The sequence below is a fragment of the Buteo buteo genome, chromosome 8 (genome assembly GCF_964188355.1).
Source record: "Buteo buteo chromosome 8, bButBut1.hap1.1, whole genome shotgun sequence".
In the NCBI taxonomy this organism is placed as follows: domain Eukaryota; kingdom Metazoa; phylum Chordata; class Aves; order Accipitriformes; family Accipitridae; genus Buteo; species Buteo buteo.
In genome coordinates this window covers 8911382-8930165 of record NC_134178.1, presented here as the reverse complement: position 1 = coordinate 8930165, position 18784 = coordinate 8911382, and the positions used below count along the sequence as shown (strand labels likewise).

Genomic DNA, 18784 nt, shown 5'->3' with positions numbered 1-18784 from the left:
GCCAGCTAGCAAAGCGTACCCAGAAGTTGTGATTAGCATGCCAAACGTGCCATGTGACGGAGAGGAGTCGCAGCCATGTATTAGCGGGTCTCAGGCAACGTTTGCGCCAGGCGAACGCGTAGGACAGAGTAGGAGCGGTGTTGAGGTTGATGCTGAGGGATGACGGACAGATATTGTATAGGAGTATCCTTAAGGTATTTTACTTTTAATGAAGGGATGAGTTAAGCCAAATTGTTTTGCATTGTTAAGAAAAGAATTGGTTTATGCTTATAAAAATGGATGAAATTATCTAAATGATCCATTGAGTGCCCATTTTAATTACATAGATGGAAGGATTACAAGAGGACAGTATTTTATGTCTACCTGCTGCTTACTGTGAGGTCAGTTCTTCAAATTTTTATTACTAGACTCTTACATAAACCTTTGAGTTAAATTTCATTTCCAAATACACAAAGGGAAGTTTGTGGGCCATGGTCGTCTTTATTCATTGTACGGTTTTGTGTTGTTTTTTTTTCTTTTTGTTTTTGTCTCTTTTTACCTCCAAAATGGAATGTTTTTGTTTTATATACAGTATACACTTATATATATATCTTTTGTATATATATACACACACTCTTATATATGAAAGAATTCTGTGGCTATTTGCATATAGATGCTAGAACACTGTTTTACAAGTCAGGTGTGTTAAACTCCTACCCTAGCTATCCATCTGAAACCTTGGTTTTGAGCCGATGTTTCTTTGGAAATGCTTTCATATAAGGTAAGGTAAATGAAGTAGCTTTTATCGCAAGACTTTTTTTTTCATATCAATTCTCTTTCTAGCGTGCAATGATGCGCTTCTCAGAGTTGGAGATGAAAGAGAGAGAAGGCCAAACAGCTACCAAAGACTCAGAGGTCTGCAGATTCAGCCAGGCAGACTGGGAAAACTTGAAAGGAAACAGTGAAAAGAAGCCAAAGTCTGTCGCTCTGGAAGATGCCATTGCTGACCAAAATGACAATGACAGATGTAAGCAAATTTAGATGGCTTTCCGAAGCGCGTACGTGTCTCTGTGCCGCGGCGGCTTGCAGCAAAGCTGCGCAGGCGGCGTAATCTTCGTGTTCTCGCGGTGTCGCTGGTTGAAGTCACTGGCCTCTGCAGGTGCGGAGCTGCCGCGGCTGGTGCTCTCTGTGCTTGTTTTTGGGGGTCTGCAAGGTAGTGGTTACAGTTGTACCTGCTCTTCAGGAGACAGTTTACTGTCACCGAAGTGACTGTCGTAAAGAGGTCGTCCTTTTAATTGATGGGGTACCACATCAACCGCTGAAAGCACGGGTCCAAGGTTATATTTTAAATGCAGAAAGGAGGCGGGGGAAGAGAGAGAGGCAAGAAGGAGTCTGTTCAGCTTCCTCAACTTGTCGTAGTGTTGGGAGATGCCAACGCTGCAGCTTTCGGGCAAAGCAAGGATGGAGGACAGAAGGGTGATGGGGAACGGGAAAGGACATGATCTGCCAGGCTGCCTTATCCATAAAAGCTGGCTGTAAAACTCTAAACAGTGAGAAGTGACTGGGCAACTTCTTGCTGCAGGGGCTGGGGGGTGTGTGTGTGTGTGTGGCTCGGGGTCCTCGGGGGCAGGCGGGGGGCTGTGAAATTCCCTATGGGGCTGGCTGCTCCCTCGCGGCTGTGGCAAGGTGTCAGAGGACTATGGGAAATGTGTGCTAGCAACATTGTCCTAAAAATGAGAAAAATGTAAAAAGAAGTAAATAAATGGTATTGGGGGATTTTTTTACTGTATGCAAGAAAAATCACTTTTTTTTTGGTAACTCTTGGTAAACATGTGGCTTACATCAGTTTCCCAAGTTTTTTTCTTTTACCTATATAATCAAGGAACGGATCGGTTCCTTCTGCTGCTACTTTGTTTTGAACAACTCAGAAAAAAACAATCTATGCTGAAAGCATTGCAAAACAAGAGGAAACACACTGCAGACTGCATTGTGCGTGTGTGCGTGCGCGTGCACTGTGTAACTCGGTGCTTAAGTGTGCACTTCTGTAGGTGGAGATTCATGAGTAGGGCTAGTAGAAAATTTTATTCAGGCAATTTAATAACTTTGAATTATTGTTCTGGTCTTTGGTTAATGGTTTTGGCAGAGAGCATGCTGGTCAATCGTACTTGCTCGGTTACTCACCTAAATCAAGTTACTGTGGTATTGCTGTCACTGAAATAACAGCCTCAACAACAATCGCCTGGCAGAATAGCAAGGGGAAGTTTTAATTGTGGAAGTGCAGAAGGTACCAGGGTGGGGAGAGGCAGGCTGAGCCCCTGGAAGCCGAGCGGGCTTTCCCTTCTCCACGCTATACCGAGGCAGCTTCGGGGAGGAAAGCGCTGCTGCCTTTTGCGGTCCCCGAGCCAAAGCCGAGAGCTCAGGGTGCCCTGGTGATGTCCTCTGCTAAATCCCACCCCGGGTGTGCTGGAAAGCATCAAGAGCTGCAGCAGCGGGGTCCTGCCAGCTTGTTCTGGCTGCGGGGCAAGAGGGGTCCCGCTGGGGAGAGGGGGACGGTGGGCTGCGGGGTCAGGGGTGGGCGCAGGGGAGGGAGGGAGAGCTTGGCCGGGGGCATGGGGCATGCTGCTGGGGGGGGACAGGGGAGGGCTGCGGGGGAAAGAGCGTTAGAGCATCGCTGCTTGCTGAAACACCTCCCCTCCCATCCTTGCAAAAGGCTGATGATACAGTGCGTCCTTAAATTCATCATTTGGTGAGGTCTCCGGCACTGGCTAAAGTGTGTTCGAGACTATTAAGTAACTGTTCAAAGCAGGGAAAGTATGTTCAGTCTTACGTTAGTTCGTTCCTCTCCTCTACTAATTAGCTCTGACTTAACGGGCTATTTCAGAGTTTGGCCGAATGTCTAAACCCCTAAAAGCGCAGATCTGTTCTGCTGAGGAAGCTCCTCTTCTGTATGCCCGCCTGTACAGCAGCAAATACTTACCGGTACAGATTCAAGTCTCACTAAAAGTTTTTTATCGTGGTGGTTCACCTCCTGCCCCTCGGGATAGCAGCTGATAAATCAGAAAGCCGATTTTCACACTTCTTGAATGCCTCTAGTGTAGTGGCTTGGGCTGCAGTCTTGACGCATCTCTTGCCGAGCGACTGGCACAGGGGCAATCTGCCTGCTCTTCGCCTTCGTTTATCACCAGCGAGAGCGAGAGCTGCTCATCTCTCGCCTTCCCTTTCCATCCAATTTCTAACCACGCCGTTGGTGCGTTCGGCTTTAAAGCTCTCGAACGGGAACTAGCTGAACGGTTTGCAACCTCTTCCGTTTTCCTTTCTGCCTCCTGCAAGCGGTCTTGCTGCTGAAAAGATGTTCCACCTCGTTTTACGTAGCGTTCGTCCGGTGCTGGCTAAAAGCAAAGCGGCGCGTCTTTACGTGTGTGAGCGGGGGATTTAGGAGCAAAACTGGCAAGCTGTTAGGTGTGACCCCCGCGGCGAGCACTTCACCTGCCCAGTGTTGGCGGGGGAGAAGAGAACCGCAACCGAAACTGTGATCGTGGCGCGGAGCCGGCTCGCGGGGCTCCTGCTCGGCGTGGCTGCGGCCGTGCCTGGCGTGGAGCTGCCCCAGCAGCTGCTCGCCCCCTCGGCTCCTCTAAATCTACCGGTGCGACGGCAACAACAACAACAAAAGGCTAAATAACACGGGCAGGTGATGCTTACGGAGGCATCTGATGGGATGGAAACTCCTTTTTTTAGCTTGCTCTGGGACTTGCTCGTTTTCCTAGCTGTATAGCACGTGTGCGGACTTTTTTTGGGAAGCAAATGAAGGCGCAATATCTGATTCCTTAAACTTTTCCTCTGACTTGGCGGTGCATGGCTTTACCCTACCGAGAGTCTTCTTAAGCTTCATTGTGCCTTCTGGAGAAGGGTAAAAAAGGTGGGTGTTTTTTTTTTTAAAAAAAAAACAACCCCGATTTAAAGGAGGTAGCTGTGTTAGCTAATTAATGAGCTATTTAAGCCAAGGAGTAAAGTAGAAGTGCTTTAATTCTCTCCCATCTCGTTTAGGTTTTGCCGGGCATTCTGAAAGCAGCCGCGAAGCTGCTTTGTTGCCAAGGTGACTTGTAAATGTTGCTGAGGCGATGCTGCTCCAGTGCATTTCCATAGCACAAACATGATAAATTATGGGATGCATATGTCATGAGTCATAGGATTGTTCAGAGATCAAGTGATTTAAGCTATTGGCACGGACACACGCATCAATACGGGCATGTGATGATCGCATGTCAGTTCATAACAAAGCTCTTCTAGCGGTATTGAAAATCATACCCGGGTGTGAAAGATTGAGTAAATTCTACAAGCTGTGAATTTCTTGATCGGGGAGTGTGATTTTATCCATTTATCTAATTTTGTAGGAGGAGGACACTGCCCATTTAAGCCTTAGCTGGGAAAAATAAAACTTGATACGTTAAAAGCCTGATCTTAGGGCGTGAGGTCATGGGCAAAAAGTTAAAGCAGTTTCTATGTCTGGAAGTAAACGGTGTAATATGCCAAAGCCTTTAGAGGTGATCTTCAGCATCGGAGCGAGGTGCCAGTGTCTTTTTGCATGGTAATCCCCTGCTTTTCTTTTCTTGCTGGGCTGTGTGTATACCTGAATAAATGAAAGATGGAGACAGTAAACATGTCCTTTGTCCTGGTCAGTTATTACCTTCGTGCCATGGGACATAGTGCAAAAAAAAAAGGGGGGAAAAACCAAAAGTCTGTGCAGGGAGAATGGCGGCTGCTTGTTTGTGCAGCGCGATAGGCTTGGGCAGAAGGAAAGAAAATGTGGAAAGTTCCCAAGCAGAGGTACTTGGAGGGAAAATAAAATCAGCTGGTTCCCTCTGCCCCATGGGATACTCAGAATTGGATGCTGAAGGTGACTTACGGAATTTCTTACTGTTGTTGTGATCTCCGTGCTGAATACTGGGTTTTGGCGTTTGGGTAGTCATTACCGTCCTCAGATGAATAAAGGGTGCCTTGCATAAGTGAGCGCAATGAGAGGTTGCTCCAGGGAAGAGGAAAGGCTGTTTTTAGCTGCCATGTTATTTGAACAAAAGAATCGCAGCTTAAACACTGAGATGTGTTTCCTTGTTTGCATCGCATGGGAGGGCCTGGTCTCAAGCAGCTGATCGCAACAGGAAGATGGAAAAATGAAGGAAAGTTCTTCTGGGTAGCGTGTTTGTGCATGCGTGCGTGTAACTGTTTCTCGTGAGATTGTAACCCATGCACTAAGGAGATACTGCTTCAGGCAGAAACCATATGTGAAGAAGCATCTTCTTAATTCTTTCTTGTTTCTAGTTTGGTAGGACAGTGAGAAATGGCTTGAGTTGTTGGTGCTGGTTCTCACAGCCGGTGTGAGACTGGCAAAATGCTGGAGGCTTGAGGAAAGAACACGTTTAAGAGTTTAATCTCCTTACTCATAGAGGTGTGTTGCTATGAGAACTCAGCATTTATCCTGTGTTTCTGGCTACCTCGTCACTGTTTGAATAATGATGATATGAAAACTCCCAAGTATTTTGTTGTTGTTTTCTTCCTCAGGCGGAGAAAAAGATGTTGTAGATACATGGTGGCGGGGGGGGACGACAGATGATGGGGACAAAAGCAAATAAATTCTTGTCCTTGTTGGGCATGCACGATATGCTTATGTTGCTGTGCCTCATGTTGACATTTATATCTTAATTTGGGGAGACACTGCGTCCGATCCGGGTTGCTTGAAAAACAATTTGAGGACAGAGTGGAATCCGGTGGTAAAATATTAATAGAGCCTGCGCTCCGTGAGGCGGTCGCCGCTGTGCCAAGGGGAAAAAACCTCTGGGCGCGCGACATGTCCGTGCAAGCTGCGTAGAGAGCCTGACAGCCTGTGGGTTCTGCAGCGTCCCGAACAGCGACCGACCTTTGTTCTTTCGCGGTGAAAATCCGCCTGTAGAAGAGGCGGAGAGCATCGGTGACGGAGCAGATAGGCGAGGATGCGTCCCGCACGGCTCCCCGGCTTTGCCATCGCTGTCCTCCCGTGTCGATGCAGGATGATTACACAACCCGGATTAATGTGCGGAGAGGTGGCTCCTCTAATGGTCCTAACCGCGTCTAGCGGGACGGATTTCAGGGACGCGTGTGCAGCGGGCAGTCCTCGAGAGGGATTTCTGGCTCGGTGGCCAAGGAGATGTAGCTCTGGTCGCCTGAGGGGTCTTCCTCGGATGTGACCGGGGAGCAGAGGCAAAGGTGTCACAGAGCCTCTGGCAGCCAGGGCTTTTTGGATAAACTTCAATAGGCGTGTGCTGTTCTCCTTGGCGCGTGGAGCCCTGGAGAAACGCCGACAGTGACGAGCGAGGTTACAGCAAACGTCTCTCCCCTCCTTTTTATTTTTTTTAGCACGGACGGTCTGAGCGAGCGGCGCTCAGCATCCCTGCGCCGAGTCCTCTTGCAGATAGAGAAGGAATTAATCTGCAGCAGGTCGCTTGCGGTGGTGGCAGGCTGGAATTAGCTTGGCTGTTTCCTGCAAGCCCCAAAGATTAAGACGGTGAAACCCCCCCCCGCTCTACAGCCTGCTACTTCCTCTGACCCTGCGAAAGCTTCTCTGGGAATTGGTCAGGATGTGCCTGCCTTTTCTCAGGCCAGACAGCGTTAGGAGCAGGAAAGCTGTCCCGATGTAGGGACTCTCCGTGTGAACCGTGGCGTGGAGCTGCTGGTACTGCTGGAGACGGGAAGGCTCTCAACAGCGGGAGCCTGGCAGAGAGTGCCCTTAGCCGATCTGTTCGGGGAAACTGAGCATATAAGTATAATGTTTCCTTATGGAAGGGGGAAAAATAGCAGATTGCATTAAAAATGTAAAATGAAACCCGAGAGAGGCATTTCTAAAGTGATACTTAAAACGTGGCTGGTCCGGCTTCTTTTATTCTGTGTGAAACGGGACTGCCGGTGCGGTTGGTGTGGTTATAGGGTACAGCTGTTGGGCAGCATCTTCGTACCAGATGTGCAAGCATGGGGTGTTACCAGATGTGCAAGGATGGGGTGTTGCCAGATTCATTCTGGTTCGGGGGGACACTGGCGATTTAGAGGCACAGTCGCAGTAAGCCGAGATACCTGTTTTCTGGAACACGTCGGCATTGCTGGCTGGAAGAAGTGTGACAAACTGTGTTTTAAAGTCTTGAAGGGAGCAGGTGTTGGCCAGACGGCCTTGCGGAGAGGAGCATCGCCAAATAGCAGAATGGCCCGAGCGTACCGCTTGCCTGGAAAAAGTCAACTTTTGTTTTGATTTTTCTTGGCCAAATATCTTCTGCTGTTTTATAAAGCAGCCCTGCAGGCAGCTTCCCAAGCAGCGTAAAAATGATGCTGGGGTGTCTTCTGGTGCCCGCAAACATCTGCAGAACCCTAGGGGCTACTTGGAGCCATTTCCAAGTCGCGGTGAAGAAAAATCTCATCAGAGAAGTTTGGTTATTTTTTCCCCCTCAGCCTCCCGTTGCTGACAACAGGTATTTCAAGGACAGTCGTGAAATGAGGTGTTGGCAGAGCTGTAGGAAGGTGCTCTCAAGAGAAGGTGGGATGGAGCTGGGCTGCATCCAGGGGCTGCCAGTGCGTGGATGCTGGTGTGGTGGGTCGCAGAGGGGACGGGCGGCGAGGGGGGGCTGCAAGGGAGCGATTTTCTGCCCTGGTGAGGAGGAAGAGCAGAAGTTGAAGGCCAGGCTGTACTGGGGAGAAGGCTGAGTGAGGATGGAGAGGATCAGGGGGAGGGAAGGGAAGTGGAGCTGTCCCGAGTCCAGGTGGGAAACCAGCAGATGGGTTTGCAGGAAGGGAAGTGGGAGAAGGAGGAAGGGCAAGGAGGAGGAAGAGGAAGAGGGACAGTGAGCCATGGGGAAGTAGGACGGAGCGTACGGACAGTTTGCCAAACAGCAGCAGATCTGCAGAAAGAGTATTGGTCAGCCAGGAGGGCTAAAATGTGTGGGAAAACCAGCTTGTTTGTTTGTGAGAATTGTAAATAGGAAGCTGATTAACCGTGTTGCAGTCTGTACCGCATGTCTGCCTAATCGTGCCTCAGCTAGTTTGGTTAAACCCCAGAAAAAAAGCCTATTCAAGATGATGATTAAGTGTCATTTTAAGTCAAGCATCCATTTAAGGTTGCTTAAGGTGTCTCTAAATTTGGGGGAACAGTATCGGAGAGGGGAAGCTGAAGTTAGGGCAAGCATTGCAACGTGGGTGTTTTTGTGGCTAATTTGTCAGACTAGTTTCTGGTGAGCTTTTCAAACCTCACCTGCTCGCTGCTGCTGGAAATATTCCCTGAAAAAAAAGTGAAGCCTTTTTTAAAAGCAGGTGACAAAGATCATGTGATGCACAGTGACTGGCTGGTTACTTGAAGTGAGGAAGCCTTTTTATAACCTTGGATTCAAGTAGTGCTTTTTGCAAAATATCACAGCTATTCTTAGTGGTATTCCCGTGTACGTGTGTGCATGCTCCATATCCCATTTATATCTCCAGAAGAAGGGACAAATGCTTTTAAGTCAGACTCTGCAATTTGATGTGAGAAGTTAGGGAAGGATTAGGAATTAGCAAAAGACTAATACTTTATTATCATCAGAAGATATTTTTGAAAACAAAGGAATTGCAAAGTGGAGCTTGGATTATTACTTACCACGGTTTTGGGAGGGGGAAGTTGCTTTCTGAAAAGGGTCTGTGCTTCCAATATCTAAAGACGTTTCTTTATTTAAAAAAGCGTATTGTGATGTTTCTATGGATACAAGTATTGTGAATATTGTACTTCTTAAATTGATGTAAAAACAACACAAAGTATCGCGCTTTTGGGGGTTTTGTACTTAACTGTTGAGAAAACTGGTCAGCCTTAGGCTGACCAGAGGAGACTTGTTCTGAAGTACAGTTTGGTGTTTATTTGCATGCTTCATGCGCCATAAGTCATGATGGAGATGACACTGAAGAGATCAGAAAGCACAGCTTTCTCACAATGAATTGTTTTGTATTTATTAGGTCTTGTGTTGTTGTTTTTTTTTTTTTAAATTTTTAGGTAACTTTACTAGTACAGAAACCAATCAAGGTCACTTTCTTGAAACTCCAGAGGAAAAAGATCTCTCAAATGAGAAATGTTATTTAGAGAGACATTCTATATATGAAAAAGCAGAAGATCAGCCAACAGAAGATATTGGCCAACATCCATGTCCACGTCTGGACAGGAAGCGTAAACACTCTGGTGAGAGAGTGCAAAATGATGGCAGCCAAAATGAAAACTTTGTGGATGAACTGCAGGATGAACTTATATCAAAAGCAAAAAAGAAGAAGAACTCCAAAGGTAAGACAGCATTTTGCTTTGGTCTTTCTCAAGGAATGTCTTGTGAAAGGAACGTCCCTTTGGCTTAATGTGTTTCCATTTTTGAACTTGATAGTTACTAATGTGAGCACTGTCATTTCACTTAAAATTATATATATGTATATATATGTATGTATATATATGTGTATATATATATATGTATATATAAAAAAGCTTGGTATATAAGGGTAAAGCACTAGTTGTTGGACGCTGTAGCCACAGCAGTGCAAGTTACTGTAGTGCATGTAACCCTTAATGAGCGAACCTTTAAAATGCATAGTGTGGTGGTAAAGCTGAGACTATATGCCCCGAAAGTGAAATGTAGCTTTTGTTTTAAGTTGAGGGGGCCTTTTGATTAATTTTTAGTTATTTTTCCATTAGATGACTGGCCTGAGAGGGAAATGACAAACAATTCCTCTAACCACTTAGAAGAGCCCAATTGTAATGAGGTGACCAACCTGAAGGTGTGCATTGAATTAACAGGGCTCCATCCCAAAAAGCAGCGTCACCTGCAGCATCTTAGGGAACTTTGGGAGCAGCAGGTGTCACCAGAGAGATCCCCGTCCGGCAAGTTGGGCCGGCAAAGCAGGAAAGATTTAGCTGAGGCTGTTCAGCCAGAGGCCACTGCAAAGGTCAAAGACTTCACAGAAGAAAGGCACACCAAGAAAAGGTCAGAGGCCAAAAGCAATAGAAGTTGGTCTGAAGAGTCCCTCAAAACAAGTGACAATGAACAAGGTATGCAGAGACTACTAGGGAAACCAGCCGGCTTTAGCATTTACAGTGACGCATGCTGCCACCGATGTTAAGGAATTGTCAAGAGCTTTTTTTTTTTCTTTTTCTTTTTTTTTAAATTATATATATTTCTGTAGATGTCCATTTGTCTAAGGACTGACACCTCCTCTTTAAGAATGGCACTGTAGCTGATACTTGGCAGACAAGAAAACGTGTTTGTGTATGTGTGCGTAACTATGTGTTTGTGCATGTGTGTGTGTGCGCGTTTTGGCTTTAAAATACTCTTTCATAGATAATGTGAAGATGAAGTTTGTGTCTCTAGAGGAGAGCTGGGGGGGCATACAACACGGGCATGCTTCTGGGCGAGGGAGGGAGCAAACGGGCCGCTAGTCGGTGTGAGAGCATTTAACCACACGTAGGATTTGAGGGGCTGTGACCCTCTGGAACAGCGTCAGCACAGCTAGCAGCTCTTAATGCCGGGAACCCAACGCCTCCAGCACCCTCAGCACTGCTGGGTTTCCCTGCCTTTCCCAGGGCATACGCTCAAGAGCAAAGCTCATCCTCCTCCCCAAGAGGATGCCTTGCGGGTTTGTCCCACGCATGTCCTGCAAACCCCCGTGGCCCCACTCCTGGCCCCTTGGCAGAGATCTTCCCAGCGGCTCTCTCCTAAGGGGTCGCTTCCTCAAAGCACATCAGCTTTTCCTTGACTTGTTTCTCGCTGCTTCTTTTCCTCTTGCTCCGCTTCCTCCTTTTCCCCATCCTCTCCCTCTTTTGTGCCCATTGCCTATCCTGGGGGAGAGCCCGTGGAGGCAATCGGCTAAATTTTCCTTCAGACGGACAGGTCACTCTCGGGTCCCCGCTGTCTTCAGCCCCCGGGCACCTCGTCTGCTCCGTTGCTTTTCCCCTTCTCTGCGACGTTTGCTGCCGTAGCTTGGTTGGGGGACCGGTGGGGAACGGCAGCGCGCGGCCCACGTGGCCGACCCCCCTCGCGCGTCCCCTGCACCTCGTCGTGAATCCCCATCTCCTCTGGGCACGGCAGGGAGCCCTCGTCTCCTCTTTCGGTTTTTCAGGTAGAAGGTTGCAAATACTTTTCTTCCTTCCTCTCCTCCTCTTACCCCTTCAAGTCCTCTGCCTGATTTTGAGGAAAGGCTCTTTCTGGGAGAGGGAGCTCCGAGTTGGACGTTTGGGCTCCTTCTTCACAGGCCTGGGAGCTTCATCAAGCTGGTTGACATTCACCCTCCGGCTGGCCTAACCTGTAGTTTAGCTGAGATCCCCTCAAAAGAGAGAAACGCGAGGAGAGTGGATCCTCTTGTCCCATGCCACGGAAAGGACCAAGTCCAGGTCATCCTGCGCACCAGTGAGAGTTTTCCTGGGTAGCATCTCCGAAACGGTCACAGGCAAAAGTATCGGCTTGCCTTCTGTCCTCAAGCTCCTCACCCATCTTTCACCTTGGTAGGATTATCTGAGAGCAGAAACCCCAAACTTTGATGCTTATTGATGGGGAAGGTTCTCCAAAAGGATTCGTGGAGCAGGAGATCAAAACTTAATTTTTAAAAGGAGCTTTGACTCCTACTCCCTTGCTTTATGTGCTGCCTTGGCGAGCATGGTATCGTCTCAAACATCCCTGCCCATCACCTGCTCCCCTTTGTACTTTCAGAAAGAGATACCTTGTAGAGATTAAACGAGGGTCACTAACAAGAAGCCGCATTGTATAAGGATGCTCTAGCTTTCCCCTGCAATGCCTCCCGTGGCAGCGACAGGCTTCTCTAACGCATGACCTTGGGAAAGAAAAAGAGGTGGCTCCCGATTTATGCACCGTTCCCAAAGGCATTCAGATTCAGTCGCCCCATGGCTATGAAAAACCTCTTGGTTTTGGAAGCTACTATAAAACCATAAACCTGACTAGATTATGCCTCGCCATTCATTGTGCAGAGGCACTGGAGATTGTTCAGATCACTTCGCTGACGCTCCTCCAGCCCCATTGAAGTGTAAACCTTTAAATCTCCTTCTTCTTAGTTCACTAGGACAAGGACATTTTTCCCCATTGTGCGGCAGAGCATCCTCTGCGTGACAGTTGCATGGGGTGGAGACTTCCAGCTTGTCTTTCTTGCCCGGGACTAGTCCTCAAACTTTTCTTAAACAAGCAGCTACTGTGAATATGAGAATATACGGTGTCGCTTGCAGCTTTTTTTTTCCTCTGGGGCTGGGAACAGCTGTTCCTGGTGCCCAAGCACTGCCTGCGAACGTGGCAGCCTCCGCTGCTGGGAAGCTGGTTGTATCCCAAGAAGGGGGCTGTAAGGGGGCATCGAGGTCTGCCCCTGCGCCCGTGAAGCCTTAGTCCAACAGCAGGATGATTTGCCGCCTGTGCCTGCAAATCTCCGGGAAGACGGAGGGTGCCGACTTCTGGCCTCGTTGCTCCAGTCGTGTTCAACCCGGGATTTTAGCGTGGGAGAGTCACGCGTTGCGTTGCAAGCCACCGCCGGGCTGTCACCCCTCTGTCCCCCGGTCAGTGCCTGCTGGCCGGGTGGCCGCTGGAAATGTTCCCCCGGTGACTATTCTGCCTGTCACCTCCTTGCAGCCTGACTTGCGGGTCAGAACCGTCAGAGCCAGGATGTGGCTCGCCCGAAATAATTTCGTGGCCCTGCCTCATCCTGCTCGTGCGGTGACGTTGCCGGTGCTGGCTCTCCGGGGCGCAGCAGGTCCGTGACCGTGGGGATGCCCGTAACCTCAGGGCATCGTACCGCTCGCCCGGACCCGCGGCCGAGGCGGGAGCCACGCTCTCTGCCGGGGTCCCAGCTGAGCAATAACCTCCCGGCGCTGCCGGCGGTGCGATACCCAGCTTTTCCGACAGTCCCCCCGGGAGCCGCAGCCGCGAGGAGAGAAAACCCGGGCGGCGAGGAGAGAAAATCCCTGAGGAGAAAGAAGCAGGAGGGAAAGCCGCTGCCGGCCCCGAGGAGCAGCCTGGGGTTGCAGGCAGCGCGGCGGCCGCTGGTTTGGCAGGCAGGGAAGGCAGCTGCCGGGGTGGGAGATGAACGAAGCGAGCGTTCAGGTGCCGCGGCAGCAGCTGCTTTTCCGCGTGGACCTCTCCGCAGCCCGCTCCTGCGGGAAGGGAGGCAGGTCCTGCTCTGAGTCAGACTTGCCACAACCCACATCAGTCGGAGGCCTGGGGTTTTTTGGGGCTTTTGGTTTAGTTTTTTTTGTTGCTGTTGTTTGTTTGTTTTTCTTCATGGATATTTGGGGATGTTCCTGCTCACTCTTGCTTTATTTCTCCCTTCACGCGTGCAGCGGTCAGAAAGATGGGGTGGGATTCCAGGATTAATCGCTCGCCTTTTTTTTTTCTGCCCGCGTGTCTTGCATTTCGCAAGCTGACGCTTGGCTTTTTCTGGGTAGCGCTGGCCTCTTGCAACGTTATTGATCCCGAAGCTCCTGGGCATAGCGTTGCTACTCTCCATCTCTCAGCGTTTAGCCCGGTGCCTGCTGTCACCGCTGTGGAGGGTCGAAGTGGAGCGCAGAGTTTACGTGGAGCTTGCAGGCTGGAGTGTACATTTTTTGTGGTCATTGAACTTCTGCTTTTAATGCCTCAGCATGCCTGCATGGGAAAGCCTGCAGTTCTTTGAGATAGGCTTCTCTTCCTGTGTTTTTTTTTCCTCCATCCTTTTGGTATTTCTGTCCTTCTCCAGACCTGTGAGGTTTTTTTCTTTCTATTCTGGTTTTTCTACATGCAGCAGTTTCTTACTTTGCACTCACCAGACCTCATCACTGCTGCTTTCCATCTTCACAATTTTTTTAGTAAGTGATTAAGCAGATAATGGTGATACTTCTGTATTGGAATTGGGCTTTTCACGTGCTACTCCAATTAGGTTAGTTGGGAACAGGAGAATTAAACACTCCTTACTTCGTGCTGTCTGCAGAGCTGGAAGGACAGCCTTGCATCCGTAGGCTCAGCCTACAACTAGGCGCCTTCCTTCAGGATTGCAGAGCCTAAAAAACTTACTGGATTTTTGCTGAACAATCTGCACATCGTGTGTCCCGTAAATTCCCTGACATCTGCTTGGCAAGCTGCGGTATGCATCTTTTTCTAGAAAGTGGCTCGAAAGAACTGAGGGATTTCTGTTTTCATCTTTAATCTAGAAAGCCTTCTGCAAGTTGCTTTCACGGATCTATTTAAAGGAAGACAAAAGTGTGAAGCTGCCCACCAAGAGGATTCTAGATTTTATTTTCTTTTTTCCCGACTGGCTCTGGATCGGGTCTCTTTAAATAAAGGCCTCTCTTCTCTGAGCAGCTGCCTTATTTGCTCCTGCCATCTCTTCTGTTCTGAAAGTAGCATCACTTCAGAGACTTCTTGGAGCAAAGGAGCCTCTTTGAAGTGCTCAGGGTTTTTTCCGCACCTTCCCTCAGCGGTGTGGTATTGTTTGGCTGAAGTGTCCCTTCCTTTCCAGCAACCTTTAATTTTTCTGCAGAGGAGTTGGTTCTGAGGTCACCTCAATTCTCTTCCCAAGGGAAATTCAGACTATAAAAAGTCAACTTTCCTGTCCTTGTTTTGTTGTAAACCTGCTTGTGCTCTGGGAAAAAAAAAAAAAAGTAACCATGCGTTTTGCATGTGGCCCAGATTGTGGTATCCAGCTTGTTAGAGCTAATCCCCGGAGAAAACCCGGCCCTGCCGGTATCCTGCCACGGGCGGCAGAGCACTGGCCTTAGTTCCCCAATGTCCCAGGGCTTTCTGGTCTGGCAGAAAGACTCGCTTCTGGACGGAGTCCTCGGGAGAACACAGCTGATGGCTTTCCCTGCGCTTTTGGATAAGAGACTTTGCACAGCGCTTCTGTAGGGACGGCTCCTTGAGTCGCCTTTCTTCTCTTGGTCCGTCTTTTAAGTAAAAATGCTGCCCAGGGGATGTTGCCCATCTTATTGCCATCCTGGGGCTAACCTCGGCGTTCCCCTCATGCTGTCCCGTTAGGACCCCATCCATGCCCCCTCCTCTCTTGGCTTTTCCCTCCTCCCCGCCATCCCTCTCTCTGCCCTGCGACCACACCGAGCCGCAGGCGGACAAGCCCGGCCGGGCCCAGGCTGCCGGAGGAGTTGGTTCCCCTTCAGATAAAGCAGTTCCAGGTAAGGAGGCGAGATTTTTTCCAATCCCCCCCCCCCGCAGCGAGGCAGCGCAGCGGCGGCTGGGCTGCGGCAGCGCCGAGCCGGCACGGCACGGCACGGCACGGCACGGCACGGCACCGTACGGCCTTCGCCGTGCCCCGGCAGCCGGCGCGGGGCGTTTCGTTTAGCGATTTTTATCAGGGCGTTATAACTGCGAGCGTAACGTTAACTGGCAAGATGCTATTTACAATTTGAACGTGGAACGCTTAAAATATTAATGGTTTGGAAATGTAATTGGTAGATCTCTTAAGCAGTCGAGGAGCTCGTGTTAAGTGCTAGCAATGTGTTTTCCTTTTAACACACCATGCAACGTGTAATGCCTTTTCCTTCCCATTTAGGCTTGCCCGTATTCCCAGTGTCTCCGCACATGAAGAGCCTTTCATCCACCAATGCAAACAGCAAAAGGCAGGCTCAGCCAAGCTGTACTCCAGCCTCGAGGTTGGCTGCCAAACAGCAGAAAATTAAAGAAAGCCGGAAGACAGATGGGCTGTACACAGACGAAGAGGAGGATTTCCAACATGCATCTCTGCTGCAGAAATACAGCGAGTGTGAGAAGCCATCAGGGAAACGTCAGTGTAAAACAAAACACTTGGCACTGCAGGAGAGGAGAAGGAGGTCATCTCTGACAGGGGATGACACCACAGATATCGAAAATGCTGAAGATAAGGTATCTTTATTTAGACTTAATTGTCCACCAGCCTCTCAGAAGGCAGAGCCAGCCTGCTTAAAACTAATGCGCTGTCACGCATGCAGGGTAGCGGGGATTGCATTCACGTTCGTCTGTGGATGCTTTGCACGTTCTGTATTTGCTTTTCTTAACCTGAGTTAAAGGCGCTATTGCGGGGGGCGAGGCACCTCGCATTTAAAAGCTGTAGCGGGTCTTTCTTAAAAAACTAAACAGGAGTAGAAAAGTGTCATTCTTCGCTGGCAAAATATAATTCCATCGCTGTATTGTGAGAACGAGGACTAAAAAGCCCCACAACAATGGTTTTGACAGGTCACGGTAACGAGGAAAGTCAGGAAGCGACCAGAACCCACTTCAGACTGCGACTCCTCGCCAGCCAAGTCGTACGAGCAGAAGCTGTACGATCGCCTGCAGCAGACTCCCTCATTACTACCCGTCTCACAGCCCTCGCAGCTGCCGATCGCGAGCCCCCCTCCGGAGACCACCCCGAGCCGGCCCATGCCGCCCGAAGCGCGGAGGCTTATTGTCAATAAGAACGCGGGGGAAACGCTGCTGCAGCGGGCGGCGCGCCTGGGCTACGAGGTAAGGGGTCCCTCAGTGCCCCGTGATGCTTTTTTTTTCTTTATTTATTTTTATTTTTATTTTTTTTTTTATTATTTCGGAAGTTAAAACCCTCTTTCCAGTTTCGTAGATGGAAATTTTGTGAAGCAGCAGCTTTGAGTTTGGTCATTGAAATTTGCAGCCCTCCCCCTTCCCCTGCTCGCGTTCCCTTCCTCGGTGCGTGGGGTCTGGGGGCAGGTCGCTGCGGGGACGAGTGCCCACCGCTGCTGGGTCGGCTGGCGAGGACGCAGGGTGAGCGGCATCCTGCGGGAACGAGCAAAGGGTAAAGTTTTATTGGTAACCCTCGCTTCCGTTTAAATATAAACCATCTGCAAACAGAAAGAATGCCTTTTTTTTTTTAAAGTAGTCTTTATGGTGATCTTTAATGAGCTGTACGATTTTTGCTTTTGTTATTTGTGGAGAGTGGGTAGTTTAGGAGAAGGGTGGTTTTTTTTTGTTTTGTTCTTTTCTCCAAGGAGTATCTGGTATGTGACACAGGATGTAGCGCTTGGAGTGTCCTCTTGCACGATCAGATGCATCGTAGGAGCACTTTGCATGCTTTATGCTCGGAGTCTGGAGCTGCTCGGCGTAGCTGGAACAATGTTGTCTAATGAAACAGCCCCCCCGCTGTTACAAAAATCAGAAACCGATGAATCCCCCTAGCTCTGCTGTTTTGAAGCGCGCTTTTATTGGGGAAATACGGGCACGTAGGCACGAGCGCCGTCGTCGCTCAGCCTCGGGTCTCGCGAAGAGGTGTTCCGTTGCGGAGAGCGATCGCTGCCTTCGGCGCGGCTTCGGCGGCGAGAAAACCGCTTGGACCTCGGAGGTGGGCTCGAGCCCCGCGCTGGAAGGTGGCATCAGCCCCGGCCCAGGTGGAGCCTGCCCAGCTTCAGGGGTTTGCTGAGACCTCGAAATGCCTTTTGTATAGCTGGAGAGCTTTGTGCGGAGAGAGGCCTTCTACAGCTCTGGAAGGCAGGGTTTGTTGGAAAGGTTTTGTTTACCCTAGACAAAGGCTTCTTCTAACCCAGGGCACTTCAGCTCTAGCTAGGAGGAGGAGAAGTGGTTGTTACAACGTTGCTATGGTAATCCTCGCAATTTAAATGATTTAATTTCCTACGGACTTAAAATTTCCGATGGAACCAGTATCAAAATGGGTTGTAGCATGTGCTCCAAGCTATCCCTGTGTATTCTCTTCCTGTGCGGTGTCTGGGTGAGAACGCTTGGGCACTTTGCTTTCTGTGCCCGGTGCGCTCCGCGGAGCGCAGCTCGATGAGAGCGGCTCCGAAACTTCCTGATGGGCTGAGGTCTTGCTCAAGCAGGGACCGAGGACTCTCCGTTTGCTTTGCTGATAGTGGGAGCTCTCTGCAGCATTGGTCCTTAGTGGGGTGGTCGCAGAAAGTGGGGATGCTCAGGCTCACCAAGGTGAGGGTCCTGGGGCAACCTTGTGTGCTCACCATGCCTTCCCATCCTCGGGGATTTGATTTCCTGACTTGAATTCACCCCAAAAGTTCAAGTGAACACCACGTTTTTAACAGGCTTAAATATTCCGATCATTTGACTCGGTTGTTTGGCCGGCGTTGACAGCGCAGGGTCCCGTTGTTGGCGGAGCGCAGGATCCAGCATCGTCTGTGTCTGTCAAGGCTCGGAGCGGTGGGTGGCTGTGCCGGCGTGTTGGGGCTTCGTTTGGGCTGTGGTGAGCTGAGTTTGGTCAGCCGTGGAAGCTCTGTCGCTGTGGTGTTTTTCTTGCTAGCGACCAGACTGCTGCAGTTAGTAGAGAGCTGAATTTCCTCTGTCTCCAGAAAAATTAGAGTGGTCAAGAAGTTAAAAATCCCTCTATTTACTACCAAAAAAAAAAAAAAAAAAAAAAAAAAAAATCAAATCTCGATGGGTCAAGGTAATTTGCTGGTCTGTGACCTGTGGCAGCTGCACACGTCTGTTTTCCGCCGTCCCCATTAGCAGGGCAGCAGCTTTTGGTGGCCGCCGCGCGGCGGCCGGGGGTTGATGCTGAAGTGGAAGCTCTGGAAGCTCGCGGGGCACGTGGAGGCTTCTCGGAGCTGCTGCGGTGGCAGCCGGCAGCCCCCGTGGCCCCTCGCCAGCCCGACGGCAGCGGAGGCGAATCGAGCCTGCGCCGCCGGGGCCGTGGCTTGCAAAAAAGGGACGCCGAGTGCCGGCGCGGGACTTGGAGCTGGAAGTGGCTGGTACCGCAGGGCACCGTCGGGGATGCTGTACGGGGGTAGAACAGCACCAACAGCTCTGCCCCGAGACCCAGCGAGCTCCTGCCTGCCCTTGGCAGCCTGCCTGCCTTTGCAGCAGGG

At 49.9% G+C, this 18784-nt stretch overlaps 1 protein-coding gene across 6 annotated transcripts in view; it reads left to right on the top strand.

Annotated features, from left to right (window-relative positions):
- The window catches only part of BCOR (BCL6 corepressor), a 58420-nt gene that overhangs the window by 25358 nt on the left and 14278 nt on the right, over positions 1-18784 (top strand). For 2 of the 6 annotated variants that reach the window (XM_075033561.1, XM_075033562.1), the window contains exons 5-10: positions 327-380; positions 823-1006; positions 9008-9289; positions 9689-10042; positions 15523-15851; positions 16182-16451. In XM_075033561.1, coding sequence (XP_074889662.1) covers positions 327-380; positions 823-1006; positions 9008-9289; positions 9689-10042; positions 15523-15851; positions 16182-16451 — 1473 coding nt within the window. The remainder of the gene's footprint in view (positions 1-326; positions 381-822; positions 1007-9007; positions 9290-9688; positions 10043-15522; positions 15852-16181; positions 16452-18784) is intronic. The other 4 variants (XM_075033564.1, XM_075033566.1, XM_075033565.1 and 1 more) reach the window with 4 other exon arrangements.